General features: G+C 46.0%; 1 protein-coding gene across 1 annotated transcript in view; it reads right to left on the reverse strand.

Annotated features, from left to right (window-relative positions):
- Nucleotides 1–26,735, reverse strand: part of PAPPA (pappalysin 1) — a 242,650-nt gene that overhangs the window by 111,039 nt on the left and 104,876 nt on the right. The window contains exons 8-9 of the mRNA XM_047831114.1: nt 23,104–23,232; nt 18,017–18,108 (exon numbers count right to left, since the gene is read on the reverse strand). Of these exons, the coding sequence (XP_047687070.1) occupies nt 18,017–18,108; nt 23,104–23,232 (221 nt within the window). The remainder of the gene's footprint in view (nt 1–18,016; nt 18,109–23,103; nt 23,233–26,735) is intronic.

The raw sequence follows: 26,735 nt of genomic DNA on the forward strand, positions 1-26,735 counted from the left end.
GAGAGAGAGACAGAGTAAAGGTGGGAGAGGGGCACAAAGGACCTGAAGCAGGCTCCAAGTTGACAACAGAGAGCAATGATGCGGGACTCAAACTCGTGAACTGCCAGACGATGACCTGAGCTGAAGTCAGATGCTTAACTGACTGAGCCACCCAGGGGTCCATTCCTACCCATTTTAGAAAGTGGTTGTAATGATCAGATATTATGACAAATACTCAGACACGTGATTGTTTTCACATTTTCTTAACACAGATACAATTTGGAGCTCATCTCCCAAATCATCAGGTGGCTTTCTCGACTCACTGTCTTAGCCTTAGCTTCATGTCACCTGCTCTGTGAGGCCTTTTCTAACCATGCTGCCTCTGCTCCAGGGTCTGCAGGCTATCCCACTATTCAATTTCACTTTCCACAGAGCATTCGTTGCTTCAAAAGTTTACTTGGAGAGCCTGGGTGGCTCGGTCAGGCCTCCGACTCTTGACTCCAGTTCAGGTCACGATCTCACGGTTGTCAGATCAAGCCCCATGTTGTGCTCTGTACTGACGGTGTGTAGCCTGCTTGGGATTCTCTCTCTCCTCTCTCTGCCCCCACCCTGCCTGCATGTGAGCATTCTCTCTCCCCTGCCCTCAAAATAAATAAATAAATGCACATTAAAAAAAAAAGTTTACTTGGTTACTGCATTCTCTCTAAATAGAATGGCAGCTCTTTGGGAGCAGAAACATAGGCTGTTTTGCCCGAGACTACATTTCCAATTCCAGGGCACAGAAGACGATCAGTTAATACTGCTGAACACATGACTGTGTAGTACCACAAGGATCTCTAGAAATGATCTAGTCCACGTGCCTCCTTTTGCAAATGTGGCAACTAAGAATCAGAAAGGTTAAGTGACTCACTGAATGCTGTACAGTTAATTGCTATAGGCGAAGGGTTTGGGTTGGCTAATTAAGGCTCATTATATAAATACTGGGGAGCTGTGATTTCAAAAAGAAACTGGTCTGTGAGAAATAGGTGTGTATAAAGAGAAAACAACGCACCCAAACAAAAGTCAGTATGGGCACACACACGTATCCTTCAAGTCCGTAAAATAAACAGCTTACCAATCTTAGGGCATCCTCACGTTTCCAGAGAAGAGAGACTTCTGGGCAAGTGGATGCTATGTTAAATAACGGTAGCCAAGGAATTGAGGATGAATCAGGGCACCACATGAAAACCAAGCCAGTCACCCCAGTCTGGCACAGCTGATCGTGACTAAGGTGACCGCAGTATGCTGGGTTCTTGGTGGGGTTCCCATGTAAGAAATTGGAGTGTCAAAATGGATCCCTCCCACCAGAGTCCTGATTGGTTTGGCCCGCTTCGAAGACCATCCTCCTGCCATATGGTTCAGATAAGTCCAAAAGATGAGCCATTCAAGCCACAGAGGCCTCCACCTCCAAGTTGGTGAGATGCGCCACACTGCTCTAAAGGGCAAAAGCCAACTCAAGGGGCAGAAACGTACTCGGGTAAGTTTTCTTTACCTTACATGATGGGTGGGCTCCTCTTCTGCCCTTGAAAGAGGATTTTATGTTAATTTGAATCTGTATGCTCTTTGATTCGTATTGTTGAACTGCATTTTGTTGTTACAGTAATGTATATATACGCCTCTCTCTTCTCCCAATAAGGATAAAAAGAGGGGAGGGAAGGAAGGAAGGGAAGGGAAGGGAAGGGAAGAAGGAAGGAGGGGCAGGGGAAATTGGTCCCAAATTTTCACCCGGAACATTTAAAAATATCCATCAAAACCTGTTTTGTTTTGTTGTTTTTTTTTTTAAATCAGAAATGATAAGGGTCAGCATAATTACTCATGCACAGAAAACATTCTAAGGAGTAGTGGTCGCTCCGACATCAATTTCTACTAACTGGAGAAGGGGATTGCCCAAATAAGACATGTAATTGCAGACTGCATAACTGGCTGTAGATTCCAGAACAGAGCTCAGAGAAGCTCCCTGTGGTTCCCAGATGACTGGGCAGACCAGTTTGGAGCCACTGAGGACCCTACATACTGTCAGAGAATGGGACCCAAGGCAGGTACCATCACTGAGCAATATTCCTATGTATGAAGATGTTTAACTTCAAGAAGAGAAGTCTCAGGGGGTACACGGCATAAAATTCCTCTAACAAACTGCAGCTGGTCTGAAAGTGAAATTGGCTGCCTCAGAAGACACTGGTATTCAGTCAACATTTTCCGACGGAGGTTTGATGATCATTGACAAGGCATAATCTGGCCCCTGCCTGCTTCTGCAGCCTTCTCTTTCTTCTCTAGTGTACCCCAGTCTCAGCTCAGACAGGCTCAAAGTGGCTGCTTCCAGAATGGACCACATTCCCCCCAATTTCCAGCACTGCTTTGCCTCTGTCTAGTCTCCACTCATCTTTAGCCATTATGTGACCACTCACTCCTCTGCAAAATCTGGCACTCCACTCCAGGCGGGGGGTGGGGGTGGTGGGGGTCGCCTGCCCCTCTCTATGTCTTCCCAGGGCATCCTCTACCTCTCTAATTAAAATTTTAGCTACCAGGTAGTAAGTGTATTTGCCAAATGAATAATCAGATGACTTGGTAAGTGCCAGGCACTATGTTAAATGTTTTCCAATATGTAATGTCATTTAATCCTAGAAGAGCCCTATGGGTTTGTCTGGTGTTGCTATTATCCCCATTTAACAGACAAGGAAATTCATGCATCAAGAGGGTAAGTCATTAGCTTCACATAAGGTTTCACATGCTGTAGAAGCAAGAATCCAATCCTGACTAGTTGGATTCCACAATCCATGCCCCTCCGTCCACCCATACTGCCCAGTTCACGTCTTATGTGTGGAAGTGGACACTGAGAGGGATCTAAAGAGACAAGCGAATCTGATTCTGTCCGAGATGCCCTGCCATTCTGTGTTATTGGAGGCCCAGGGGTCTGACAGAGCTGTGGTCACGCCCCTGCACTATACTTAAGGAGCTGGGTGTCCATGAACAGCACACTTCACCTCTGCGTCCCGGTTTCCTCTTGGGCTAATCCGTGTAATAACGAGTATTTTCCCAGATGTTAGGAGGATGAACCTAGAAGCTGTATGGAAGGCACCTGGCGTGGCATCCAGCATGAAAAAAAAAAAAAAAAGATTCCGTGAAGGACCAGGAAGTCTCCCTTTCCCTAAAGGAAGCAATCCGTCTCTGCTATTCTGTGCCGGTTAAACTGCACGGGCTCAATCACTTACGTTTTGGTTAAACCTTTTTAATTTTTTTAAAGTGGAATCCGACTTTCGTTGGCAGGTGATTGAACACACAGGGCCCAGCCTCCGGGCCCACAGTCCATTAGGGAATTTACGAGGACAGATGGGGAGCCTTCAACTCAAGTACAGCCTTCAGAGGCCAAGCTTACAAAGCCATCAATTTCCTTAACAAAGAACACTGGCTTAAATGCCCCCTTAAAGCCGCTATTTACACAGCTATCCACTTCCTTTTGAATTCGCTGCCTGGGGGGTGGCCTACCTGCAGTCCTTTCCAGCTACTGGTGAATTAGGCTCCCTTCCGAAAAGGAAGCTGGCAGAGATGGGGCCTGAGCTTTGAAAAGGAGCTCAGTTTGGGGTTATCTGACCGTCCTGTGGGGGGAACCTAAGTGCCCACCAAAGCCCCTGGACCTGCCCATCCCTTCTGCTAAGGTTCTAAAATGTTTGGACCTTGTCAAAGAGGTAAGGCCATGGCCAGCATGGAGACAGAGAAGGAGGGTTACCACTGAGCTCCTCTCTCCTTTATACTGAGGTAAAATGGGGCTCCAAAGAACATTCTGGTTAACATTTGTATAGTGCTTTGCAGCTCTGTGGCGTGTCAATACTGTAATGTGGTCCTTTTATAGATGAGGAAACTAAAGTAGCTCCCATTCCCCTTTTGTGGCAGAAGTGGGACTTGAACACTAGCCACTCAGCTCCAGAGCCTGGGCACAAAACCACCACAGGAAAGACATCCTGCCAGAGAGGCCCCCGAGAATGCAGAAAAAAAGCCTGTGATTCACCCTGGGGTTTGCCTGCCTCTGAAGACCAACAACGCACTACCACACTTTGCTGCCTGAAAAATAAAACTGTTCTTAAGAAACACATCCTTCCTTCACTCATTTATTCTGTATTTACTGAGCCGCCAATTATTTGCCAGGTCTGGGACTGAATTCTGGGGAGTCCGATGAATGACGCAGGATCTCATGCTCCCGGAGCTCAGTGTGTGGTAAGAGCTGCACAGCATTTTGTCCTGGGGTACAAGATGCTGTGGGAGCACAGGGGAGGGACTCCCAACACCAAGCACACAGCCCCCAGGGCTTCCCTTGGGAGGTAAGGGGCGGGGGCTGAATCTCTGAGAGGTCCTAGGACTGGGGGTGGGGATACATTCCAGGAAGAGGCCCTCTGTAAGCACATGGATGGAAGCTGGAAACAGCCTAGTAGGTAAAGCACAAAAGATGTTGGAACATGAAGCGTAAATGCCCGGTTCAGACCTTGAAAGCCACAAGAAGGGATTTAGATTCATCTCCAGGGCAATGGGGAGCCACCTGGTACTTCAGATGTAGAGTGGCAAAATGTGTGCCTTTTAGGAAGCTTGCTCTCACTACATGGGAGAGGGTGGGCAAGGGCAAGCCTAGAGGGGGATCCTGCGACCCGTTCGTGTTCTCTTGGCAAAAGTCTGGGCAGGAACTGGAGGGGACTCAGGTAGAGCAAGGGACTCAGGCAGAGCAACAAACTCAGGGAGGACGGACTAACTTGGGAAGGGGTTTGTTTTCAAAGTAAAATGGGTGGGATGGCGATTGTCTGGATGTGGGGAATGACTGAGAGGGAAGAGCTAAGGATGTTTCCTAAGCTTCTAGCTTAAATGTCTGGTTTGCCAGTGGCACCACCAGTGGAGATTGAGAAAAACAGGAGCTGCAGCCACTCTGGGGAGGAAATCTGTCCGCTTGCTATCAGATGGGTTGAGTTTGAGTGCCTTTGGGACATCCCATTAGAGCAACCAGGTATACAAGTCCATGCGCAGGTCAAGAGAAAAGCCCAGACTGAAGATGGAGATTTGGGGGTCTTTGTTGTTGAATGATGAGCTTGGGGAGAGAGGGTAGCACCAGAAAAGCTCCTTCTGGGACTTTGGAGAGCTCTAATAGTTCAAGGGGTGGGCAGAAAGGTCTGTGTAGGGATGGCCAGAGGGGTTAGGAAAAACTGGAAAAGGGTATACTTCAGAGGTCCTGGAAGTTTCAAAATTTCAAGAAACAGCCAGATAAATTAAGGGAGAAACACACTGAAATATGTCTGTGCAATCAAGATATTTAATAGAATCCCACTCACGGCTTTTCTGAGTAAAGATTCTTAAGTTTCTGCTTGATTCCTTTCAGGGACAGGGCATTTGCTACTTGTAAGAACTAGATTATCAATAGCAATAATAATCGATATTTACTGAACACTTTCTGAAGGACAGGAACCAACCATCCCAAGCGCAGCAGGTTTGGCCATCTCTAGTGCCTAGTATGGACCTCAAATGTAAGGGGCGCTCAACAGATCGGTGATGAGTAAATTCATAAAGAAATGAAATAGCTACCCTGTGAAGTAAAGAACAGGAAAAAGATATTTGGTGGACTTAGCCCAGAGCAGAGAAGTGGTCCCCTGTGCTTTTGGATCAGGTCAATTGGTGTCTCTTTGTTCCCCTCTCTCTCCCCGCTCCCCTCTCTTTCAGGTCAGGTCAATTGGCTTCTCTCTTTCTCTCTCTCTCTCTCTCTCTTCGGATCAATTGGCGCCTCTCTCTCTCTCTCTCTCCCTCCCTCCCTCCTTCCCTCTTTTGGGCCAGATCAATTGGCTTCTCTCTCTCTCCCCCCCCCCCCATGTGTGTGTGTGTGTGTGTGTGTGTGTGTGTGTGTGTGAGTCTTTGTCTCTCTCTCTCTCCATTCAGGAGTTTTCTTGGCAAAAGGCACAAAGACAAATGGGGAAGTGGAGGGGTTTAAGATGCTTGTGTGGCCCTCTTGTGGGTAATGAGGCTGAACTCAAGTTATATGCGTAGTTCTGGACTCCTGAACTCATGGACCAGCTCCAGCCAGGACTTGTACCAGCCCTGCCAAAGGCAGTTGAAAGTATAGTTCAAGCTTATGGATGATGTGGGCTGGGTTTCTGACTGGTGGTGAAAGCCAAAAATCACTCTGATTTCTCTTCAGATCACTTTGCCAAGAGAAGTACTTCGTGGGCCCTTGAAGAGCATCCCAGCGAGGGGAGACTGATCTTACAACACCGCTCCGGAGCGCGTCACGCTTCTGCCCAGAAACTGCTCCTTGATGCAGGATCACACTCAGACACCCACTCATCTTGTGACTTCCCCAAAGCTTTCTTTGGAACCAGTCTACTCACGGTACCCCCCGCCCCCCACCAAAAGAAACCTCATTCTGGACCTTTGTAGCAGCAGAGCTCTACACCTGCTCTAACTGAGCCCAGGTGCCCAGGAAGTGGCCAGACTCACCCCCACCCCCACCTCCCAGTCCAGGGCTTTGCAATTCCTCCTGCGTTCACCTCCCACCACACATCCTTAATGACAAAGTCTTCTGAGGTCCTCCAATCAAGAATTTCTGCTGCCACTTGTCCCTCCTATCTGCAGCCTACCTAACATAGAGCTTTGCATGGAGCAGGCGCTTAATAGAGACAAAAACTAGGGTGAGGCTGGTCACATTTGCTCCCAGCTGTCTTTGCATGACCCTGTGGCTGTGCCTTGGAGGGAGAAAAGCCAACTTCAGCCCTGGTGAACAGGGCTGTAGACAAGGGGCGTGGAACATTTTATCTTTCTGTTTGGCAAATGGAAATTGAAAACCCAATCCCTTAAAAATTATCATCATCTCAGCTTTGCCTTATCTTCAGTTCTTCTTGGTACTTAATCAGTAGCAGCCAAGAGAAAGTCTCTTTTAGTTTCTCCCTCTGTTAAGTATTTAATGATCTGTAAACAAACACTTCAGACAGTGTTTCTTAAAGAGACCCTGGGATCCTTTTGTTAAGTGAAGACTCCTTTCCTCTGCACATTGTTTCCCCTTCTCATTATCTGTTTGCAGGCAGCCTGTTCATCTCTTGAGAGGACACATTTTATTAGATAACCTTAATGATCGAGAGGTAGTGTAAATTAATCGTTCAGCCTGCGGGCTTAAGAGCCAGACTTCCAGGGCGGGAATCCCTTACTGGAAGCCTTGAGTAAATTACTTAACATCTCTGTGCTTTTTTCTTATCCAGACATCTTACCATCATATTAAAACTACCACATAGGGTCAATGCAATTAATCAAAGGAGTTAATAGAGAAAAAGCATTCAATTAATGAAATTAATCAAATTAATCATGAGCTATTTCTGCTGTAATGTCTATTGTCTGGGATGATGAAATAGAAGAAGACTGGAATTATACAAACATATCTTACCACTCCTACTTGTTCTGAAAGTCTGGTGTATGGGAGGAGGCCACCAACTCCCTTCCTTGTGGAGCTGGGTGGATGTTGGTTCAAATCCCAGCTTTGCTGTTTAATAACCACCTGCTTTGGACAGGTCACTTCATCTCCCTGAGCCTCAATTTCTCCTTGTGTAAAGGGGGAGTAATGGTCCCTGCCTTCCTGCAGCCTCGTGGAAATCAAGACGGGAGGCCACGTGCCCTGTGCTGTGTGGGATGCAGTACTCCCGAATGTTTGTTTCCCCGCATGGTGGTTTTCCAGCTCAATAAATACTCATTGAATGAGGGCCACTTTCTCAAAAGTCACTTAAACAGTTGGGGGCTCTGTTGTGTCATCTGGAAAGTGGTGATAATAATGCCTGGTTGCCAGGGGCTGCCATGGGTTTGAAATGAGACCACGTAGTAGGTTCTCCATAAATATCAATACACTACTCCCTTGCGCAGCCCCGGGAGGATCCATGACTCTGTCCGCCTTTAGGCGGTGAGCAGTTTGGGCTCCACTGGCCACTCTTTTCTGCCACAGAGTCAGTTAGTGACCGGCTCCAGCTGAGTGCTGGGGGCACAGGGCTGGACAGGATAACTTCGTCCATGAAGGGCAAGGGAGCCCGATGTGTATTGGGAAAATGTTGGGGGGAGTCAAGACAATGACAGCTACACTTCTACAGGCCCAAGAGCAAGATGGATAAGGCCATACCTTCATCTCTTCATCTCTCACGCTCCTTGATCTCCCTAAATGGCTGTTTTCTTACCCACCTGTACAGTCACCCATCTATGCCAGTGGTTGGTTGGCAACTTTTTCTGTACAGGGCCAGACAGGAAATAGTGTGGCTCCGTGGGCCCTACAAGGTCTCTGCTGGAGCTGCTCAACTCTGTCTTTGTATTGGCAAACACCTACACCAAGGAACATAAATGGGTTTCGATGAAACTGCATGTACCCATAAACGGGCAGCAGATGGGAGTCTGGCCAAGGGCAGAGGTTGGCTGACCCCTGACCAGTCCAAACATGCATAGACACGCAAGCCTCTGGTGCCTCGCACAGGGCTTGGCACAGAACATCACACCAGGGGCAGCAGCCCCACTGAGGTCTACAGGGACCTCAAGGATCGGAGCTCGCGAGGTATCAGCCTCATCCCCTCCTTCACTGCCTTCTGGCTGTGCTGCCTTTCTGTGGCACCCTCTCAAGCTGTCTCCTGCCTTGAGGATTTGATAGTCTGAGCTTCTTACACTCCTTACCCCGTCACCCTGCTCCACATCTCCTTTATTTGTCCGGTTCTTTGACCTTCTGGTCCAAGCTTAAATGTAGGTGTCCTCAAGGAAGCCGTCCCTGACTCCTCAGTGCAAAGGAGGCCCTCCACTTACACACCTCAAAGTACATCCACCGACTGGCATTTTCAACAATCACATTCAGATACTTCTTCGGGTCGTTTCCCTGGCCTGCCTTGCCACTGCTTCCTTGTCTTCCTGCAGCTAGCACCGGGCTGGGCACACAGCAGGCATCAAGAAACGTGCGAATGAATGACACAAAGTGACCCAGCAGCCAGCTGGCCCCATCTTCTGCCTGGTTCTGACTGCCTATGTTAGCTGTTTTATTCTGCAGGCTGCAACACCGGGCTTTTCACACAATCCCGGCTGCCCATCCATCATTTTATTTTAGGCACATTATTTCTCTGTCCAAAAAGAAAAGGAGGATACAATTAGGTCTATATCCCTCACTTGCTTAATATTTCAATTTCCCCCAGGGCACTCCCTTCAAGTGGAGATCACAGCTCATGAATATTAAATGTCTCTTCCAACACAACATGGTCCCCAAGAAAGAGCAGGGAGCCAGCAGCTAGGAAAATTCCCTGACACCTGGCCCCCCAGGCCTCTCTGTCTCCCCAGCTACCTCGGTCACAACCGCACTGATGCGCAGCAAGGCGCACGTACGTGCAGGCTGGTCTCTGGTCACTTTAAATGCCATAAAGAAGCCCTTGTTCTTGGCTACCCAGATTCACCTGCCTTGGAGTCAGGCTGCCTTTCAAAGGCACACATCAAAGTGTGGTCTTGATTCCTCAAATTCAGGCAAGCTCCAAGTCCTTCTGAGCCTGACCCCTCCCTGCGAGCCAGGAAGCCGACCTGGGCTGAGGGCTAGAATTCCTCCCTTCTGGCGTCACAGCCTCCTGTTTCTTTTCATTCCAGCCTGGCCTCTCTGTGGAGTAGGCCTCCCGGGTTTCCGAAGGAGGTGGCAAGCTGAGGTCTGAGGCTGGATGGCAAGCTTGATCCTAACCGGTGCTGACTCGACTCGGGGTGTTTGAATGCATCCATCAGACCTCCCGGTTGAGGACTTCAGATCTTCGGTCCTGCCCCTCTCGGCAGCCTTCCGCCCCATCGCCTCCCTTTCCTGCTCCTTTGTCCCCTCAGTGACCCCCTTTGACCCTGTGGGTTAAAGGAATTCCTTTCTCCTCCCCAAGCCCTCATTTCTTTTAAAATGCACAGTTTAAAAACAATAATGATCTGGGATTTAAATTCTGGAAGTCAGAGTTGAAAGGGCCCTGGGAGCTCATCTAGCTCACCCCATCACCTGATAGCTGGGGAAGCTGAGATCAAGGGGGTTCGATCACTTTGTACAAGGGACCTCCGCATTTTTCCGGCAGATCAGGCTCAGGACCACTTTTGCCCGGGATGGACTGGAGGCCTTTGTATCCGTCACAACTGACATGGGAGTGAGGAAGGGGAAGTGGCATTCACTGACATCGTGGAACATCCGCTAACTGCCATGCATTGTGCTAAACACCCTACAGACATTATGCCCATCTTCCTCTAAACAGAACTGTGGGGTTATAATTATGCCCGTTTTCCAGAGAGGACACGGAGACTCTGAGAGAGGATGGGAGGAGCCCAGGATGACCCAGGTAGTAATTACAACAGAGAGACGTTTGAACTCAGGCACCTCTTGTCACTACCAGATTGCCATGACAACAGGATTAAGTGTCAAAAGTCCTCCTAAGCTAAAAAACAATGTGGCTACTGTCAATGGAGGGTGAGCTGTTAAAAATGAAAATACAGCCCGAAACACAGGAGGGCCCTATGTTGGGGGCATGGTTTACGCAGTGGAATGTTTATAGGGTGATAATAACTGAAAGTTGTAGCTTTCATGACTCATGAGAAAAGAACAGAAGGACCTATGCGTTCACTTTCATTCCTGCTGTGAGCCAAGGGCACCAAAACAGAAAGAGTGGAAAATAGAAGCTGTCTGCTGGTTTGGGGGAGTTCATCTGGATACTGGACATGGTCTTTAGAGGCAGGTAGATGGGGTCTTGAAGTCACTTTTTCTGATCTCCCTGGCTGTATGACTTAGGACAAGCCACTGAAAGTCTCAGCACCTCAGTCTCCTCATCAGCAGAATGGGCAATATTAGTCTGTGCAGAAGACTTGCTGGGGAAATATGAAGTCATTTGAAAAACACATTCTTAACACAGAAGCTGGTACAGCTGGGTGCCTACTAAATGAAGCAACTTCACGGTTCAGTGTGTAGATGCTGCCCAGGGACTGTGAACCACACTTCTGCTATTTCTAGCTGTGGGATTTTGGACAAGTTACTTAACCTCTCTGAATCTCAGATGATGTCCTCTAGGAAACTGGGCTAATAACATTATTTATCTTACAAGATTCCTGGGTGGATTGATACAACTTCTGAATTTTTGGTATTAATAACAGTAATAATACAGTAGCAGCAAATGCACATGTAACACTCACCAGGTGTCACTGCTTTAAAACACACTTTACATGTATAACTTTGTGTCATCCTTGCAGTAACTGTTAAGAGGTAGGATCTACTACTAACCCATTTTACTGCTGAGAAAACTGAGGCCTGGGTTACAAGTGCCTGGGCCAGGCTTGTCACCCATAATCAATGTTGGGTTTGTTTTGTGTTGTTTTGTGTTTTAATTTGAGAGAGAGAGAAGGCCCCTGGGTGGCTCAGTCAGTTAAGCGTCCTACTTCAGCTCAGGTCATGATCTCACAGCTCGTGAGTTCAAGGCCCACATCGGGCTCTGTGCTGACAGCTCAGAGCCTGGAGCCTGCTTTGGATTCTGTGTCTGTCTCTCGCTGCTGCTGCTGCTGCTGCTGCTGCTGCTGCTTCTTCTTCTTCTTCTTCTTCTCTCTCTCTCTCTCTCTCTCTCTCTCAAACATAAATAAACATTAAAGAATTTTGAGAGAGAGGGAGAGAGAGAGAGCGAGCGAGCAGGGAAGAGGAGCAGAGGAAGAGAGAAAGGATCTTCAGCAGGCTCCGAGCTCATCACAGAGCCTGACGCAGGGCTCAGTCGATCCCATGACCCTGGGATCATGACCTGAGCTGAAATCAAGAGTCGGGTGCTCAACCAACTGAGTCACCCAGACGCCCCCAGCATCTCTGTTCTTACCTATCACTGTGTCATGTGTTATTATGCCAGCACCAAGCATGCCACCCAGCCTAGCTGACGGTCACCACCTTCCCCACCAGCACTGCAACTACTGCTAATATTTCTCTTCTCTTCTTGTGATGGCCTGTCTTCAAGTCCAGGGACAGGATGCTTTATTTCAGGAAGGTATTTCGGTGAAAGCTACTATGTTTCCCACAGAGGGAAGTCTGAAGTCATACACGCATCCAGGAGAAGGTTTATTTTGTTTTTCTGATTTTCATTTTTTTGTAAGGTGAGAGGTAGATCGTCTTATGATTTCACTTTGTTAGAAAGAAAAATAATAATAAATGCAACTCCCAGCAGAGCCCATTCTCCCTCCCCCTTCCATTCCTACTCCCCCCCCCAACCAGATGCTGTTTTTCTTTTTAGTCACTGTTGTTATAAAGTCTCATCAGAACATCCACCAAGAAGACATGGCGATTCATCTTCTTGTTTTCCTTTCTCGCCTTGGCTCAGAGCAGGCCAGGGCAGCCTGACAGAGGGGCCACAAGGCTCTGTGACCCCCGCCCTTCCCAGGGACTGGTGGGTAGGAGGATTGACCTCCCCTCCTCCCCCTCAGCTGCCTCACAGATAATTGAGTTACTGGCCCTGGGACAGGGCTGGAGACGCTATGTCAGGGACCAGAGACAACGTCATGCTAACGGCAGGGAATGGTGGGGAGAAAGGAATTATGAAGAATTGACAAAAAGAGATACACAAGGCATGTGTGTATGTCAGGGAATGACAACATGGGGGGCCATTTGCTTTGTTTTCCTAACTGTATATCAGCCTCAAGCAGGATTTGAAGCCTTGGAGGCTTTATTTTGTTATTATTATTTATTAACGTTTATTTATTTTTGAGAGACAGAGACAGACAGAAAGATAGAGAGAGAGAGCATGAGTGCAGGAGGGACAGAGAGACAGAGGGAGACACAGAATCCAAAGCAGACTCCAGGCTCCGAGCTGTCGGCACAGAGCCGGACGCAGGGCTTGAACCCTCGAACCATGAGATCGTGACCTGAGCTGAAGTCTGATGCTCTACCGACTGAGCAACCCAGGCGCCCTGCCTCAGAGGCTTTAAATAGATGCCTGACACATTGAGGATGCCTCAGTGCCAAGCAGGGAAAGAAGCCCAATAGCCCGCAGCTTGATCCCTCTCGTGTCACAGAGGGGGAAACCGAGGCTCTGGGATCCTGAGCTGCGGCCCAGGCCCTTACATCTAAGCTGATCCGTGAGCCCAGGCATCCTGAAGGATGCAGGGTGGTAAATCCAACGGTAAATCAAAAGGTAAATCAAAACGGAGCAGGAGGAACCCTCCCACAATGGCATCTCCTGTAAGGGAGTGTACCTCATCTCAGAAGGTAGCTCACTTCCAGCACTGGCTTGAGACGGGTCGCTAAGGGGAGCCCCTCTTGGGGATGCTTCACAGTTTGTCTAATTTGACCATCACCTTCCCCTCCTTCAGCTTTTATCAGCAGCCTGCCTGTAGTTTACGACTCAGTGCTTTAGGAACAGTGTTCCTGGAGCTGCTGAACAATGCCTCCAGCCGGTGCCTGTTTGGGGGTGGGGAGTTATCATTTTACCGATACCACATTTTTTAACTGAAGCCTCAGGCCTGGTGTGTGTTATGTTTTTAAGAAGGGGGGGAGGGGAGGACAAGATAATTTCCACATTGCTGGGGATGTAGCCTGCATTGCCTAAGAGGTCTTGTGGGTGGTGTTCCTTTTAACAAGCAGCGTATTATGTGCCTGGGGATGAGGGCACTGGGGCGGGAAAGGGAAGTCTCAGGGTGTTGCATAATAACACACTGGTACCTTGGGAATACTTCCGGATGTGTGGGCTTCTGAAAAGTGAATGGGAAATGCCACCATAAATCTGTCACCCACCCTCACACTGGTGTTACCAAACCCAGGGAAATCACTGGCCCTGTTAAATGGTTGGTGACAAAAATAAAAAAAAATAATAATAACAACAATAATAATAAAGAAGAAAAGAAAGTAAGGAAGAAGGACAGGAGGGAGGGAAGAAAGAAAGGAAGGGAGAAGGAAGTCATTCATTCAGATGGGGTGGGCAGTGTGGTAGAGAAGAAAACGTGGAGGCTGCCTACTCAATCTGACATGGGGTCACACCTCTATGAGCCCTGGTACCTTGAGCAGGTTAAGAGATCATAATAGCTCTTAGATCTCTCATCTGGATGTAAGAGTTCTCCCATTGGTTCACACTAAAGAAAGGTGCATGACCCAGGGCATACCACCTAGTGGGTGCCCATAAATGGTGGTTGTTGATAGTCCTCCCCTCCCCCCCAAGCACACACTGAGATAAGTCACAGTAACATGCATCCAACACATCCAACTTGCTAGGAATGGGGTTAAACTTCACAGTATCTTATGACAACAATTTGCAGTCAGGATTCTAAGTGACAATCAACAGAAACCAACGTTGGCTAACTTAAGCGAAACAGGCAAACAAAATCTATTCAGAGAATATTGGATAGTTCTAGAACACTCTCTGGGAGGGCTGGAGAGCCAGGCTTGCATGCTCTGAAGCCCAATTCTAAGCTCAAGATTAGGTCCCAGGACTGGCCTTGTGAAAACATCAGAACAGAGTCACTGTGGTGCTAATGCTACGTGCTGTCACTGGTACTTTGGAAACATACGAGTTATAGCCATCCTTATCAAAATGGCTTCTGTGATGTCTCCATGTCTTACTACCACTAGCTTCTGATTCAATGTCTTACACTGGTGTGTCTGACCAAGGGGAAGTGTAGGGCTTATGCCCACCCTCAAGCTACAGAGGGGACTGGGGGAAAGAGACTTTGGGATTTTCAACTTTTATAGAGGGCCCTGGCTCTGCCTCATTATTATTATATCAAGGAGAGTTATTTCCTAAATCTAAGGAGATCCAGATAACAAGTATCCCAAATTATTGATAAACATCTTCCACAGTGGAGTCCCATGACTTTTACCATTTTCTAGATGAGAACACTGACGTTTAGCTAAGGTCCCATGTCTAAGCCATGGTATGAGAGCCCAAGTGAGTCTCACTCAGGCCTGTTTGCTTGGCCACTGCCTTGACCAATATAATGATGAAACCAGTCCACCTCAGCAAAGCCTCCCACACTGCACTGCCATTTCTCTGACTCACATAAGTTGGATCTGGTGAGAGCCAAAGATTCACTGTCTATTCTTCAGCTATTCTTAAGGGAAGATGTTTTTCTAGACTCAAAGGCATGGAGCTTCTCCTTGGAATGAAGTTCTTGGGAGTTGGGATCTCTGGATACACTCCCTAATTCCTGGAATGTCCTGTGTCTCATTGAGTCTCTATGATGGAATTCTAATGGGTGAGGGTGAGGGTGTAGGTGAGGTCCCTCCTCTAACACAAACCATACTGAATATACCAGGTAACTAAGAGTCACTATCCACACCACTGACAATTTTGTATTCCAGTTCGTTAATTCACTCTAGGAACTATTCTACAGCAGTGTGTTCCTCATTTACCCTGAAAACCCTACAAGACCAAGAGCTACTTTTTTTTTTTTTCCAGGTAGCTCACCATAGTCTGGGATCAGACTCTCTGGGGTTGAGTCCTGATTCTACCATTGAACTGCATATCCTTAGTTCACCTGTGTATGCTTGGGCTTCCTCTTTCGTAAAAGCAAAACGAAAAGGATTGTTATGAAAATAAGGGTTTGAAATGTGCTTGGTATATAATAGATGTTCACTGAAGATCATCATCACCAGCACAAGACTCAGAACCTAGTAGACACCAACAGCACATCAACCTTTATCTATGAGGGTCCAAGTCTCACCTTCTTGGTACCTCCCTCACCCTCATCTCTTTCCTCTTAAACATCCCAGTTAACATAAAATCAGTGATCTAGTCCAAAACAGTCATTCTGGCTAATGTATAGGTGGGAAAGTTGGGCCCGAGGGGGTTAGGCACCCAAAGACTGGACTCAAACTGTCCAGTGCTATTTCTAAGAGTCTCCCAGGCCCCACCTGTCGACTTAAAATTCAGTTCTTTTTCTTAGATATGGCAAACCATGGCCCGGTTTTCACCTCCTCTCTGCACCACACTCCAATAACCAAGAGTATCAAAGACCTCAAATCCATGAGCCAGGGGTCAGCAAAGGTCTGTAAAAGGCCAGACGAGTAAATATTGTAGGCTCTTTGGGCCATAGGATATCTGCTGCAACTGCTCAATAATTTGTAGCTGGAAAGTAGCCATAGACAATACATAAAGTAATGAGCATGCCATGTTCCAGTAAGACTTTACTTACAAATATAGGCAGTAGGCCAGTTTTGGCCCATGGACTGTAGCTCACAGACCCCTTCCATGGACGATGCACCTGAAGGAGGCTTTCTTGTTTTTGTTTATTGCCACACAGTGCTGAAACAACCTACAACGTGGGTGTCAGGGCCACCCAAGCATCTCTTTTAGGATACCATATCTAACCCTCACACCACATCCTGCCTTCCTTCCAGAAGCATTTAAGTTACATGCCACCTTTGTGCGAGTAACATAGGAAGATATTTCCCAGCATGACTGGAGAGTGATGCTGGGTGTTGCAAAGATAGCGACAAAGGCAAATAGCTCATAGGGATGGGAAATAGTCACACACCTTGGAAATCACACAAGTCATGGGCAGGTAAGGCCCTTAGAGACCACCTACCTCAATCCTTTCAAGTTTACAGGAGATAAACTGAGGCCCAGACTAGAGAAGCAACTTGGCCAGTGTTAGGCAGCAAATTCTCAGCACAGTGAGGACTTTGGGTTTTCTTAATTTTCAGCCCAGGCTCCTTCCACCATACCACTATGCTGACATCACGTTTTTACCATGGACCATATCCAGATCGACAGAAAACAACCTTCTGTCATTTAGAAACCCAAGGTCCTGCCTGGAAATTCTCCTCCCGTTTTTCCTTCCTCCATGTCTTCCTTGGCTTCCATCCACAGCAAGCTGTGGGACACCTCTTACTGTGTTGCTGAGCCCCTACCTGGTGCCAGGGAGACAGCAGGTGCTCAATCAATGTGTGTTGAGAATGGAATAAGGGTGAACGATATATGGTGAAGAGCTCACAGTGCTCGCTCACAATCTCTAGGGAGAAGTCAAGTCTAAATGCGTCCCTGTAATGCACTGCAAATGTGAGGACCCGATGACATTTCCTTCCCTTTAGTCTTCCTAGAAAATTGCCTTTCAGTGAGAAATCTTCCCACCAATGTTTTCATCCCCTCAGTAGCTGCCCCTTCCCGCTTCAGATAGAGCACCTCTGTCTTTTGTACTTGCAAATGAATTGTGATTAGTTTTCACCTCCAGCCCAGGGGATTAGCCGGGGGACCTTTGATCTTCAGGTATCGATTTGCATCTTAAAGGAAGTATGATCTCATCTGAGCCAGCTCAAAATTCCATCCCTGCCCCCCAACCCCTGACTGTTTACCAGCCCCGGGCTGGCCGGGGCCTCCCAAGTGGGGCTGTAACAACAAGAACAGCCAGACTCCTAGAGAAGCCAGAGGAAAACAAATTTCCCATCTGACTCAGTGAAGGTGGGAAAAGGACGTTTGCTTTCTAAACACAGGCTGGTCTGCTATTCCTCGAGGTTCTGAGTGTGCAGAGGGGACCGCAGTGGTTCCTGGATCTTGGCTGGGCTTTGTGCAGCAAACTAAGCTGAGCATGTGCTTAAGAATCAGGCAGAATCAGGTTCAAGCCCTGGCTCTGTCTGTTCTGTCTTCTATCACTTCTAACTCGTGTGATGCTGGACAAGTTTTATCACTTCTCTGGCTTTTGATTTTTCTCATCTCTAACATGAGAATAAAAAGCCTTAATAAAAATCTATACTCATAACCATCCTGGAGAGCTGGCAAGAAGAAGGGCTATGAGGTGAAGCTAGACTGAAAAAGAGTTACCAGCAGCCATTGCTGTCATCCAATGGGAACATGAGCTCCATGAGGGCAGGTGCAAGTGCCCATTTTTGTTTGCTTCCCATTGATGTATTCCCCAGTGTCTAAAACAAGGTCTGGCCCACAGGAGGCACTCAGCAAATATTTGTAATACGAAGGAGTAAATCACCATTAGTCATAAGTACTGCTGTTATTGAAGTGGCTATTCTGCACGGTCCCCTTCTCCAGCTAAGCCCAAAGAAATGACGAAGACTTACCAATGCAATTGAAGGAGTCCTCCTTTCGGCAGAAAAGGGAGCAGCCATCCCCATTGAGCTTATTCATATCATCACATTCTTCACCTTGGCTTCTGCAGACCAGGTACAGAAGAGAAATCTGTCAGAGCCGCTTCAGAACCACAGCTGGGCCTGGAAGAGCCCCTCCCAGGCCATGAACATCCCAAGAGGCCTCAGGCCAAATCCCTTGCCCTGTTGGAGTCTCCATTTCTCCATCTTCAAAATGAGACGTGTAAAGATATAAATTTGTAAGATCCTACTACATTGGCCTAACTTTGGACTTCCCATGACAAAGCAGAGTTCCTGCCTCAAACTCATTCTCTGAGATCTTGTTATTTAAGTCAGATGGGAGAAAGAAATGGATGAATGGATGAATGAATAAATGAACAGAACTTGCTCCTCTGTGTCTGGAAGATCTTGCTGCCATTTTGAAATGGTGGATTTGAAAGAAATTTCTGAGCTTCTGAAATATCAGCCCTATTCTTCACTATGACTTAACTTACCCCCCCCCCCCACATTCCTCCCCCAATGAACTTAAAAATAAAATTTTTTTTTTTCCCAGTCACATGCTTGAGTCTGGTCTTCCTTTCACCAGGAAGTATTGCTCCCTCCATTGGGTATGTCGTTTCATGGCATCAGGAACTCCAAGGGCCTTGAAACTATACTATTGGGAAACAGAAGTGCCTCCTCTTGTTTTTTTTTGGTGTTTTGTGGGGTTTTCTGGAATACTTTCTATCACCTAAGAGTGATTCTGCAGAGGTTGGGATGAACAGAAAATGAGCAATGCTTTCTGAATTGGAAGGAAGAGTAAGAGCTGAAGGACTGAATGGATTGCCACTACCTGGAAAATCCCCATCCATTGAGAAACAGAAAACTTGGTGTTAGATCCCCTTGTTCCAAACCGGCCATGTGATCACAGATAAGCCACCTAATCTCTACTTGACCATTTAAATCAATTAAGACTACAAAAAAAGTTAAAATTCCATTCCTCAGTCGCCATAGCCACGTTTCAAGTCCTCGAGAGCTGTACTCGAGAGCTAGTGGCTCCTGGACTGGACAGCACAGAATATGTTTCCATCATTGCAGAAAAATCCACTGGGCAGTGCTCTTCCAGATGCTGAGTCTCTGTTTTCCCACAGGTTCAAATGGAGATCATTAGACTTGCTCCTTAGAGCCAGCACAAGGACAGAATGTAACTTAACATGGTTGGCATGGTGCATGACATACAGTAGATGCTTGGGGAATCACGGATCCCATTCCCTCTTAGTCCTGGGAGGTCTCTGCAGAGTGTGTGGCAGCTGTCCCTCCCTCCCCAGAGACCAGCTGGGACTTGTCACAGCATGGGAGAGGCCTCAGACTTTTCCTTTCACCGGGGCAATTAACACTGGGAAATGTTTGTTGCTTTTAGGAGGTGTTGGAGTAGCAGGATGGTGCCTTGCAATCAATCCTTAGGATGGCTGGGCCATCACACTAATCACTGAGGAGGCACTCAAGTTCTCCCCTGTCTGCAAACCTAGGAGCCAGGGAGAAGGGAATTCCGTATTCCAAGCTGGGCCCATATTCCCAATCACTGCCAGTGAATCCCTTGTGTTTCTTAGCTATCTTATGGGTTATCTAGGGAGAGGTTTTTTTTTTTTTGTTTTTTTTTTTTAAACTTGGGCTGGTTTCCCAAAGCCACAAAGAACACATCTAACCCGCCTTCCCTCACCACCCAAACAGTATGTTCTCTTGGTTTAAGCAAAACATTGGTGTTACCACAAATATCTTCTAGGCATGATAGATCTATCATTAGATAGAGTTTCTGAGAAACCTCCTTTGACCTCCCAAGCTGGAGTGGATGGCGGTCTTCTCTGTGTCCAAAGCCACCAGGCTCCATCTATGATAGCACTTGTCAAACTGACCACCTCTGCCCATTTACCTGACAGCCCCCCTACATTGGGCTTTCAAATGTCAAAGGAAGCGACAGCCTTTGTCATCCTAGCCCCGCAATGCCAGGCACAGTGCCTGGGGTACAACAGAGAGCATGTAGCTACTCCTTTACTTGTTAGTTTTGTAGGGTTGCTGGTCACAAGGTGAGGCAATGGTGAATCCCAATGAGAACATGGGCTCTGGGTTCACATCTAGGTTCTGCTCTTTCCCGGGTATGTCAGGTTGAGAAAGTCACTAGAATCTTTGTACATGAGTTATCTCTTTTGTAAAGTATGGTAATAGAACCTATTTTATATGGATGCTGTTCATGTGGTTTCACATGGAGATAATAGGGTAGCACAATGCTTGTGCATAGCGGAGGCTCAAAAAAGATTTATGAGTATTATCATTATATTCATCCAATGCTTTCATCCATTAGGGGCCTCATGAAGTGTTTAGTCTATCTGAATAACTTTGCAAATTCCCTCAAATATACATAGTAAATTCACATGTATCATCCCATGAAAAATCCAATTAGCTGAGATGATATTCCTCCTTTTCCTCAAAGTTTTTATTTGTTTGTTTTTGCCCAGGGAACTATCCATCAACTGCATTTGGTTTTCTCCAAAGCATGTCAACAAATATTTGGTACCTGTAGGTAACTTAGAAAATATTTGATGTCTGTGTAGGATACCAATTCTAGGTAAAAGTACTAAAAAAACTTTATTAAAAATACTACTTATATTAATAATAATTATAGTAATAATAATAATAATAATAATAATAATAATAATAATAGTTTTAGATCAGCAAGAAGAATGATATTGTTTGCAGTATTTTACCAATACATCTCTATCTGGCTCCAAAATGAACAGACTGAGTTATAGGTCAGGTTCTACATCTGGTGAGTTTCTTTTTTTATTCTTTGTGCTAAATTAGAAAATCCCAAATCGCAATTACGGGTTGTCAGCAATGACCGCAAGTGTTTCCTGGATATTCTGGATGCGCAGCTCAGTCTTAGACCCACAATGATGGGGCACTTTCCCTGGAGACTGCCTTGTTCAGTCGCTCAGTACTCCATCAGAACAGCTGTGTCAAGAGCCAGAAGTTGATGTCTTAATGTGGGAGAGAACAGTGAAAGGCTTCCCTTTCCCCAGTTGCATTACATTAAGCACTGGAAACTGTATCTTCATGTTTAGTTGTTGCATTTGGATGGGATTTTAAGTGCACAGGACAACACATCAGGAGTTTCATTCTCTGACCAATGAGGAGCTTTATCTTCTATGCTTCATGAGTCAAATTCTTGGCCATCAGGTGATTTGTACCATAATTCAACACTTAAAAATCCTTATATTGTCTCCTTAATATTAAAACCTTGATAATTCATGCTTCGTAATTATAGCTGCAGGACATTTAAGACATGGATATATATCCCTGAGATATGTCATTTCAGCAATTCACTTGAAATTGTGCAAATAATCATTACTGGCCTTGCCAGTGTCTATATTAAAAGAAAGCATCATTTTTTCATTCCCAAAACTGGAATTAGTACCTTTCTTGTCATAGCCCATATACTTCAGTCTGTGGGGGTAGTTGAAACTTCGACATTCTTTCTGCACAGCACGTTGAAAAGATGTAACATGCTGGCCGTCATCTGATCATATATGCAACATTCAATATTTCCTTCAATGGAAGTCATGACTAGAAAGCAAACTGCTGGCCAGTAACTGATGTCTGTGTGGATGGGTATTCATGTGCAAATGCTGTACTTGCACAACTGTGTTATCCTTGCTAGCCTGGCCGGTCCTTTCATCCCAAAGCAGGTTTCCAATTTACATTACATGCCACACGATCATCGGTACCAAATTAAATTGCTCTTCCCCTCCAGCACCAGAGTCAATGATGAACTGAAAGAAGGAGTCATCTAGCACTTTTCTTTCATATATGTACCACACCTATGATTCATGGTCTGCATATCAGCGGTTTCATCCAACTGTGAAACAAATTCTCTTTACGGCGCCCCTCCCCCTACAGAAACAGTCACTGCAATGCCACATTGCACAGATATTATGTGACACCCAACAGCGCCATTTAATGATGGGATTTCGCCAATAGCTTGTTTGTCCTCTCCATGTGTGACGTTTATCATTAAACCTGCCGTCGATTTTAAAAGTCTCTTAGCATTAGTACAACTTGCAACCATGTTAGCAATAAGGAACACAAAGTTAGCAATAAGAAACTTAACTGCGAATGATTTCTGGTCCCTTTTTCACCTCTAGGGAAAAAACTATTCGATGTTGTGCCAGAAAACATTTTTGTGCTAATTTTGGAGGAAAAAACTCTTAAGAGGAGGTTTATTTTATTTTTTTTCGAAAAAATTTTTAAACAATGCAAGACTCTTGATGGTTTCTTGCCCCTATTTCACAGTTGTGCAATACCTCACCCTGTGGACAAGGGGATAAATGGACTGATGACCCAATAAAATCCATGGTGTAGACATGCAGCTTTCTATTTTCTACTCACACTTTCCCTTTTTGGCTGCTCATGTGGAGTCTTTACACTTTCTGATTCCTTTGCCCCCCTGCACTTATTTATGTTCATGTTCAATATTCACCCTGGAGTGCTGTTTACTACATGTGGTTTCAGCATTATAGCAAGTTAGGATATTTTGTTATTTTGATGAGCCTATGATCCATTTTGTAAATTGTTACTATAACACGCTACAACAGAAATAACAAATAAATACACAGGTTTTAACAACTTGAAACAGTAGCCAGCAAAGAATATAAAAGTGTTTTGACCTGGATGCACAGCGTCCTGTTACCTGAATGTGGGCTGGGATGGAAAAGACAAACAGAACCCTTAGAGTCAACATAAAACAACCGTAAGTAAGAGCATACTGTAGTAAGTACATGACAGTAGCCCTGTCAGAATCATGTTCTATATTACATACTCGAGAAACAGATGTGTTCCAAGAAGAATCACTGCTTTTCTTTTGAGGCCAGCAAGCTACTTGCAGACAGACAGGCTGCTGGGCATTGCTGGAAACTCACAGCTCACACATCGTAGAGTATCTCATAAGCTCTTCTATGTAGCACCCTGACCATCTCGCGGCCTGGTTAACATCACTCCCTCCCCTTTCATTAATGAAATCTACTTACTTCTGGATAATGCCGTCGCCACAATACCCACTCCCGTGGATGTATACAGCAGCAGGTGATGGCTCACTCTCTTCACTTCCCGAAATGGTGATGACCCAGTATTTGTACACACTGCCAAGACTGAGATCCCTGGAAAACAAAGACGACTGTTAATGGAGATGATCAGCTACACAGACACAATTCTGGGGGCAGACAAAATTGATCCCCTTGAGGATATTCTATCAGTCCTGCTTACTTTTGAAAGCACACATACATTAAGTCATCCAATCATTTTTATCATCTGCTATGGTTAAGACACTCGCCTACGCATGACAGACCACACCAGAACGAACAGCAATAATAACTAGCATCAATTGACACATGACTGAATATTACTAGATACTTTTTGATCTTTAATTTAACCTTCACAATAACCCTGGTGGGTAAGAGTCGGATGGTATGTGGCCCAACATGAGGGTGTCTGGGAGAGAAACTAAATGGGATAAGCAGACAGAGTGGGGAAAGAACCATGCCAGATTCTGTGGGCACAGTCCGCTCTTTCCCCCTTATTTCAGGAACTCAACAAAACCCCATTACGTGTCAGTAAGCCCCTTCCTTACACTGCACATCCACTGGTTGTCCTTCTCCCCACCTCCTGCTCCTCTCCATGTGTCTCACTCTAGACTAAAGGAGCAACCATAGCAGCATCCATTAACTGACTGTCAGGCTTGGGGCTACACACGTGCTGTGTATTTTCTCATTTGAGATCAAAACAACCCTACGTGTGTATGAGTATTTTCATGTTTATTTTACAGATGATAAATCCGAGGCATAGAGAGGTTAATCAACTTGCTTACAATCATATGCTACTAAATAATACCCTGCATTCTGCCTCCATAATCCCTAGGTTAGGCCTGTTTTAATAATCTCATCCCTTGCAATGGGGATTCTGTCCTGAAACTGTAATTCCAGGCACTGGCGCCTGCCAGATTCTCAGTTTGCCTAGCCTGCATCTCCCCTCTGCTCTTCAGACCTCCCAGGGCAGTGCGTGTTCCGACTTCCTCACACTCAACCTTATCACCAGATTTCCACCCTCCCCTTCATTAGCCCGTCTCAGCTCCCTGCTTGAATTCATCCTGCCACCAAACCTGGCTACTGGCAATTATCCTCCAAGGCAAAGATACATTTATGTCAATTCCACGTGACAAAATCACCACCCCCATTTCCTTGTTGACCATTTTCAAAGGGCAATGTTATTCCTCTTTTTATCTCCCCCCACCCTCGGATTAATTATTTACTTTGTAAGAATAAAAAAGTGTCATGGGGGGAAAAAAATCCCACAAAATGATAATGAAGAGAATTCCTATCAGATTCCAGAGTTGGGGGGGGGGGGTGGGATTTCATAAACAAAAGGATGATGTCAAAAAATCTCAAGTTCTCCTGCCCATCTGTTGTTTCAGCTGCTGTTAGGGCTGGGGCTGTTTGGATAAGGCCAATAAGATAACAGGTGCAGAGGCAATGGACAGACAGTGTCTCCCAAATCTCAACACAACGATGAGTATGAGTTTATGAGCACTAGAGGACTCTGGTGAGGAATATAGCCTTCCTGAGAATGTTGGACTTGTTACCCAAAAGAGACTTTGTTTTGGCAGTGCTAGAGCAAAAAGCACTATTGAGGGTAGACTAGAAGTCCCTGGGGATTCCATTAGCGTTCTGTTAATGAAAGCTAGGTGGTAAAATGCATACAAATCTTGAGCTATTATATGTATGAATATATGAATTAACTGTTGCCTTGTAAACTTCTGGAATGCTGATTTGGTGAAACAGGCTTTCTTTTTTTCTTTTTAAAAAAAGCTTTTTAGGTATTTTAGCCACCTCTAGATCAACAAATGTACACTTTTTCTGGTGGTACTTCTAAAATTGAATATCGTGGTGTCGGGGAGAGTGGCTTTCCTTGGGGGAAGGGGAGAGCGGGGTCTTCCCAGGTGATACATGGAGACACAAGATAAGGAAGCCATGCATTCTACTGTATATTCATCTTCCTCTAAAATATGGAGGCATGTTTTATATTAAACAAATGTGGCCGTGTTATGAAATAAAAAAGGAAATTTTCTTCAGGCTACATCTCAGGCCACTGGGGCATATGGTCACTGTCTGAACTAGATGGAGCTCTTCTGTGGAAAGCAGGAGGGTGTGAGAAGTACATCTCTACGTTGTGTTTTTCCTTGTAGTGGGTGTCACAAATGACTTATGGCTGGTAATATTTAAGGTACTCTGCTAATATTTGTGCATGTTTTCCACCTCCCCCCTACGTTGCCCTCGTTGCTCCCCTATTCCTCCTCCTCCTTCTCAATAAACACAAGTCTGAGGCAAGCAAACACGTGTCTCTATCCTGGCTTCGTCACTTACGAGCTCAGAAGTCACAGGCAGGTTGCTTCACCGCCCTGAGCCTGTTCTAAATTAGTCATGAACCTGACCTCATGGCATTTTCTTACAGATTGAATGTGAAAACATATATAAAGCATATATGTGCCCAGCCTCTGATGGTTAACAAATTTTAACCCATCACTATTAATGCTTAAGTATCAATATTCTCATTCACTGGAGTTATGCTATGCTCTCTTCAGTAGAAGGGATGGAGTGACAGATAGCTACATGTAACCTTGGTTAGGTAAACCCACAAATTGCACGTGCCACAGCTAAGTGGAAAGTCTCTTTTCTGCCACATCATGTGGCTACAACACCCTCAGTGCCTGCAGCTTGCTCTCCCTCCACGTGGCTATTTCAACTTCTGAAAATTCTGGATTCCAGAAGGTTTGTCTTATGCCGGGGCAAAATCGGTCTCCCTATAACTTCCGCTCACACCTCCTTCTTACCCACTAGCATCACACAGAACACATCTGATTGGTAGGGAGACCTTGATAAGCCTCCTCCTTCCAACTGTGTGTGCACAGCCCATGTACCATTACCTCCCAGAAGCCTGACAGCAGCTCTTGGAAGGAGGGGTTGTTATCCCAAGTTTCCAGATAGGAAAAGAGAAGCCCAAGTCACGACTTTGGTGAAAAGGCAGGGAAAGGAGAGCAGTGCTGCTGCTATTAAAAGATTATGTTTTCCCACTGAAGAATCCTTGTGATAAAACTACATTTCCTCCATGTTGAAGTCAAAATTAATGCTGAGGGCTCTTTTCTCAAGAATCTAGGTAGAAAAGAATTCTTTTTTTTTTTTTTAATGTTTATTTATTATTGAGAGACAGAGAGAGACAGAGCATGGGCATAGGAGGGGCAGAGAGAGGGGGAGACACAGAATCTGAAGCAGGCTCCAGCCTCTGAGCTGTCAGCACAGAGCCCGATGCGGGGCTTACACGGACCGTGAGATCATGACATGAGCCGAAGTTGGATGCTTAACCAACTGAGCCACCCAGGCGCCCCCAGGTAGAATAGAATTCTTATGGAAGGACAAGCTAGTGACCTCTGAAGCCTTTGCTGGAGGTTAGGACCCATTTCGTGCTTGGTCTAAAAGTGGGACATTGATGTCAAGTTGTTCCCTTTAGCTGCTCCTGATACCACCTGGTCTTACCCTGTCACTTAAACTCCTCATCCTGGGCCTCCCACATCCATCAGACTCTAGCCTCTGTCCCTGTTCCCCAGCCCAGA

Source organism: Prionailurus viverrinus, chromosome D4 (assembly GCF_022837055.1).
Source record: "Prionailurus viverrinus isolate Anna chromosome D4, UM_Priviv_1.0, whole genome shotgun sequence".
Taxonomy (NCBI): Eukaryota; Metazoa; Chordata; class Mammalia; order Carnivora; family Felidae; genus Prionailurus; species Prionailurus viverrinus.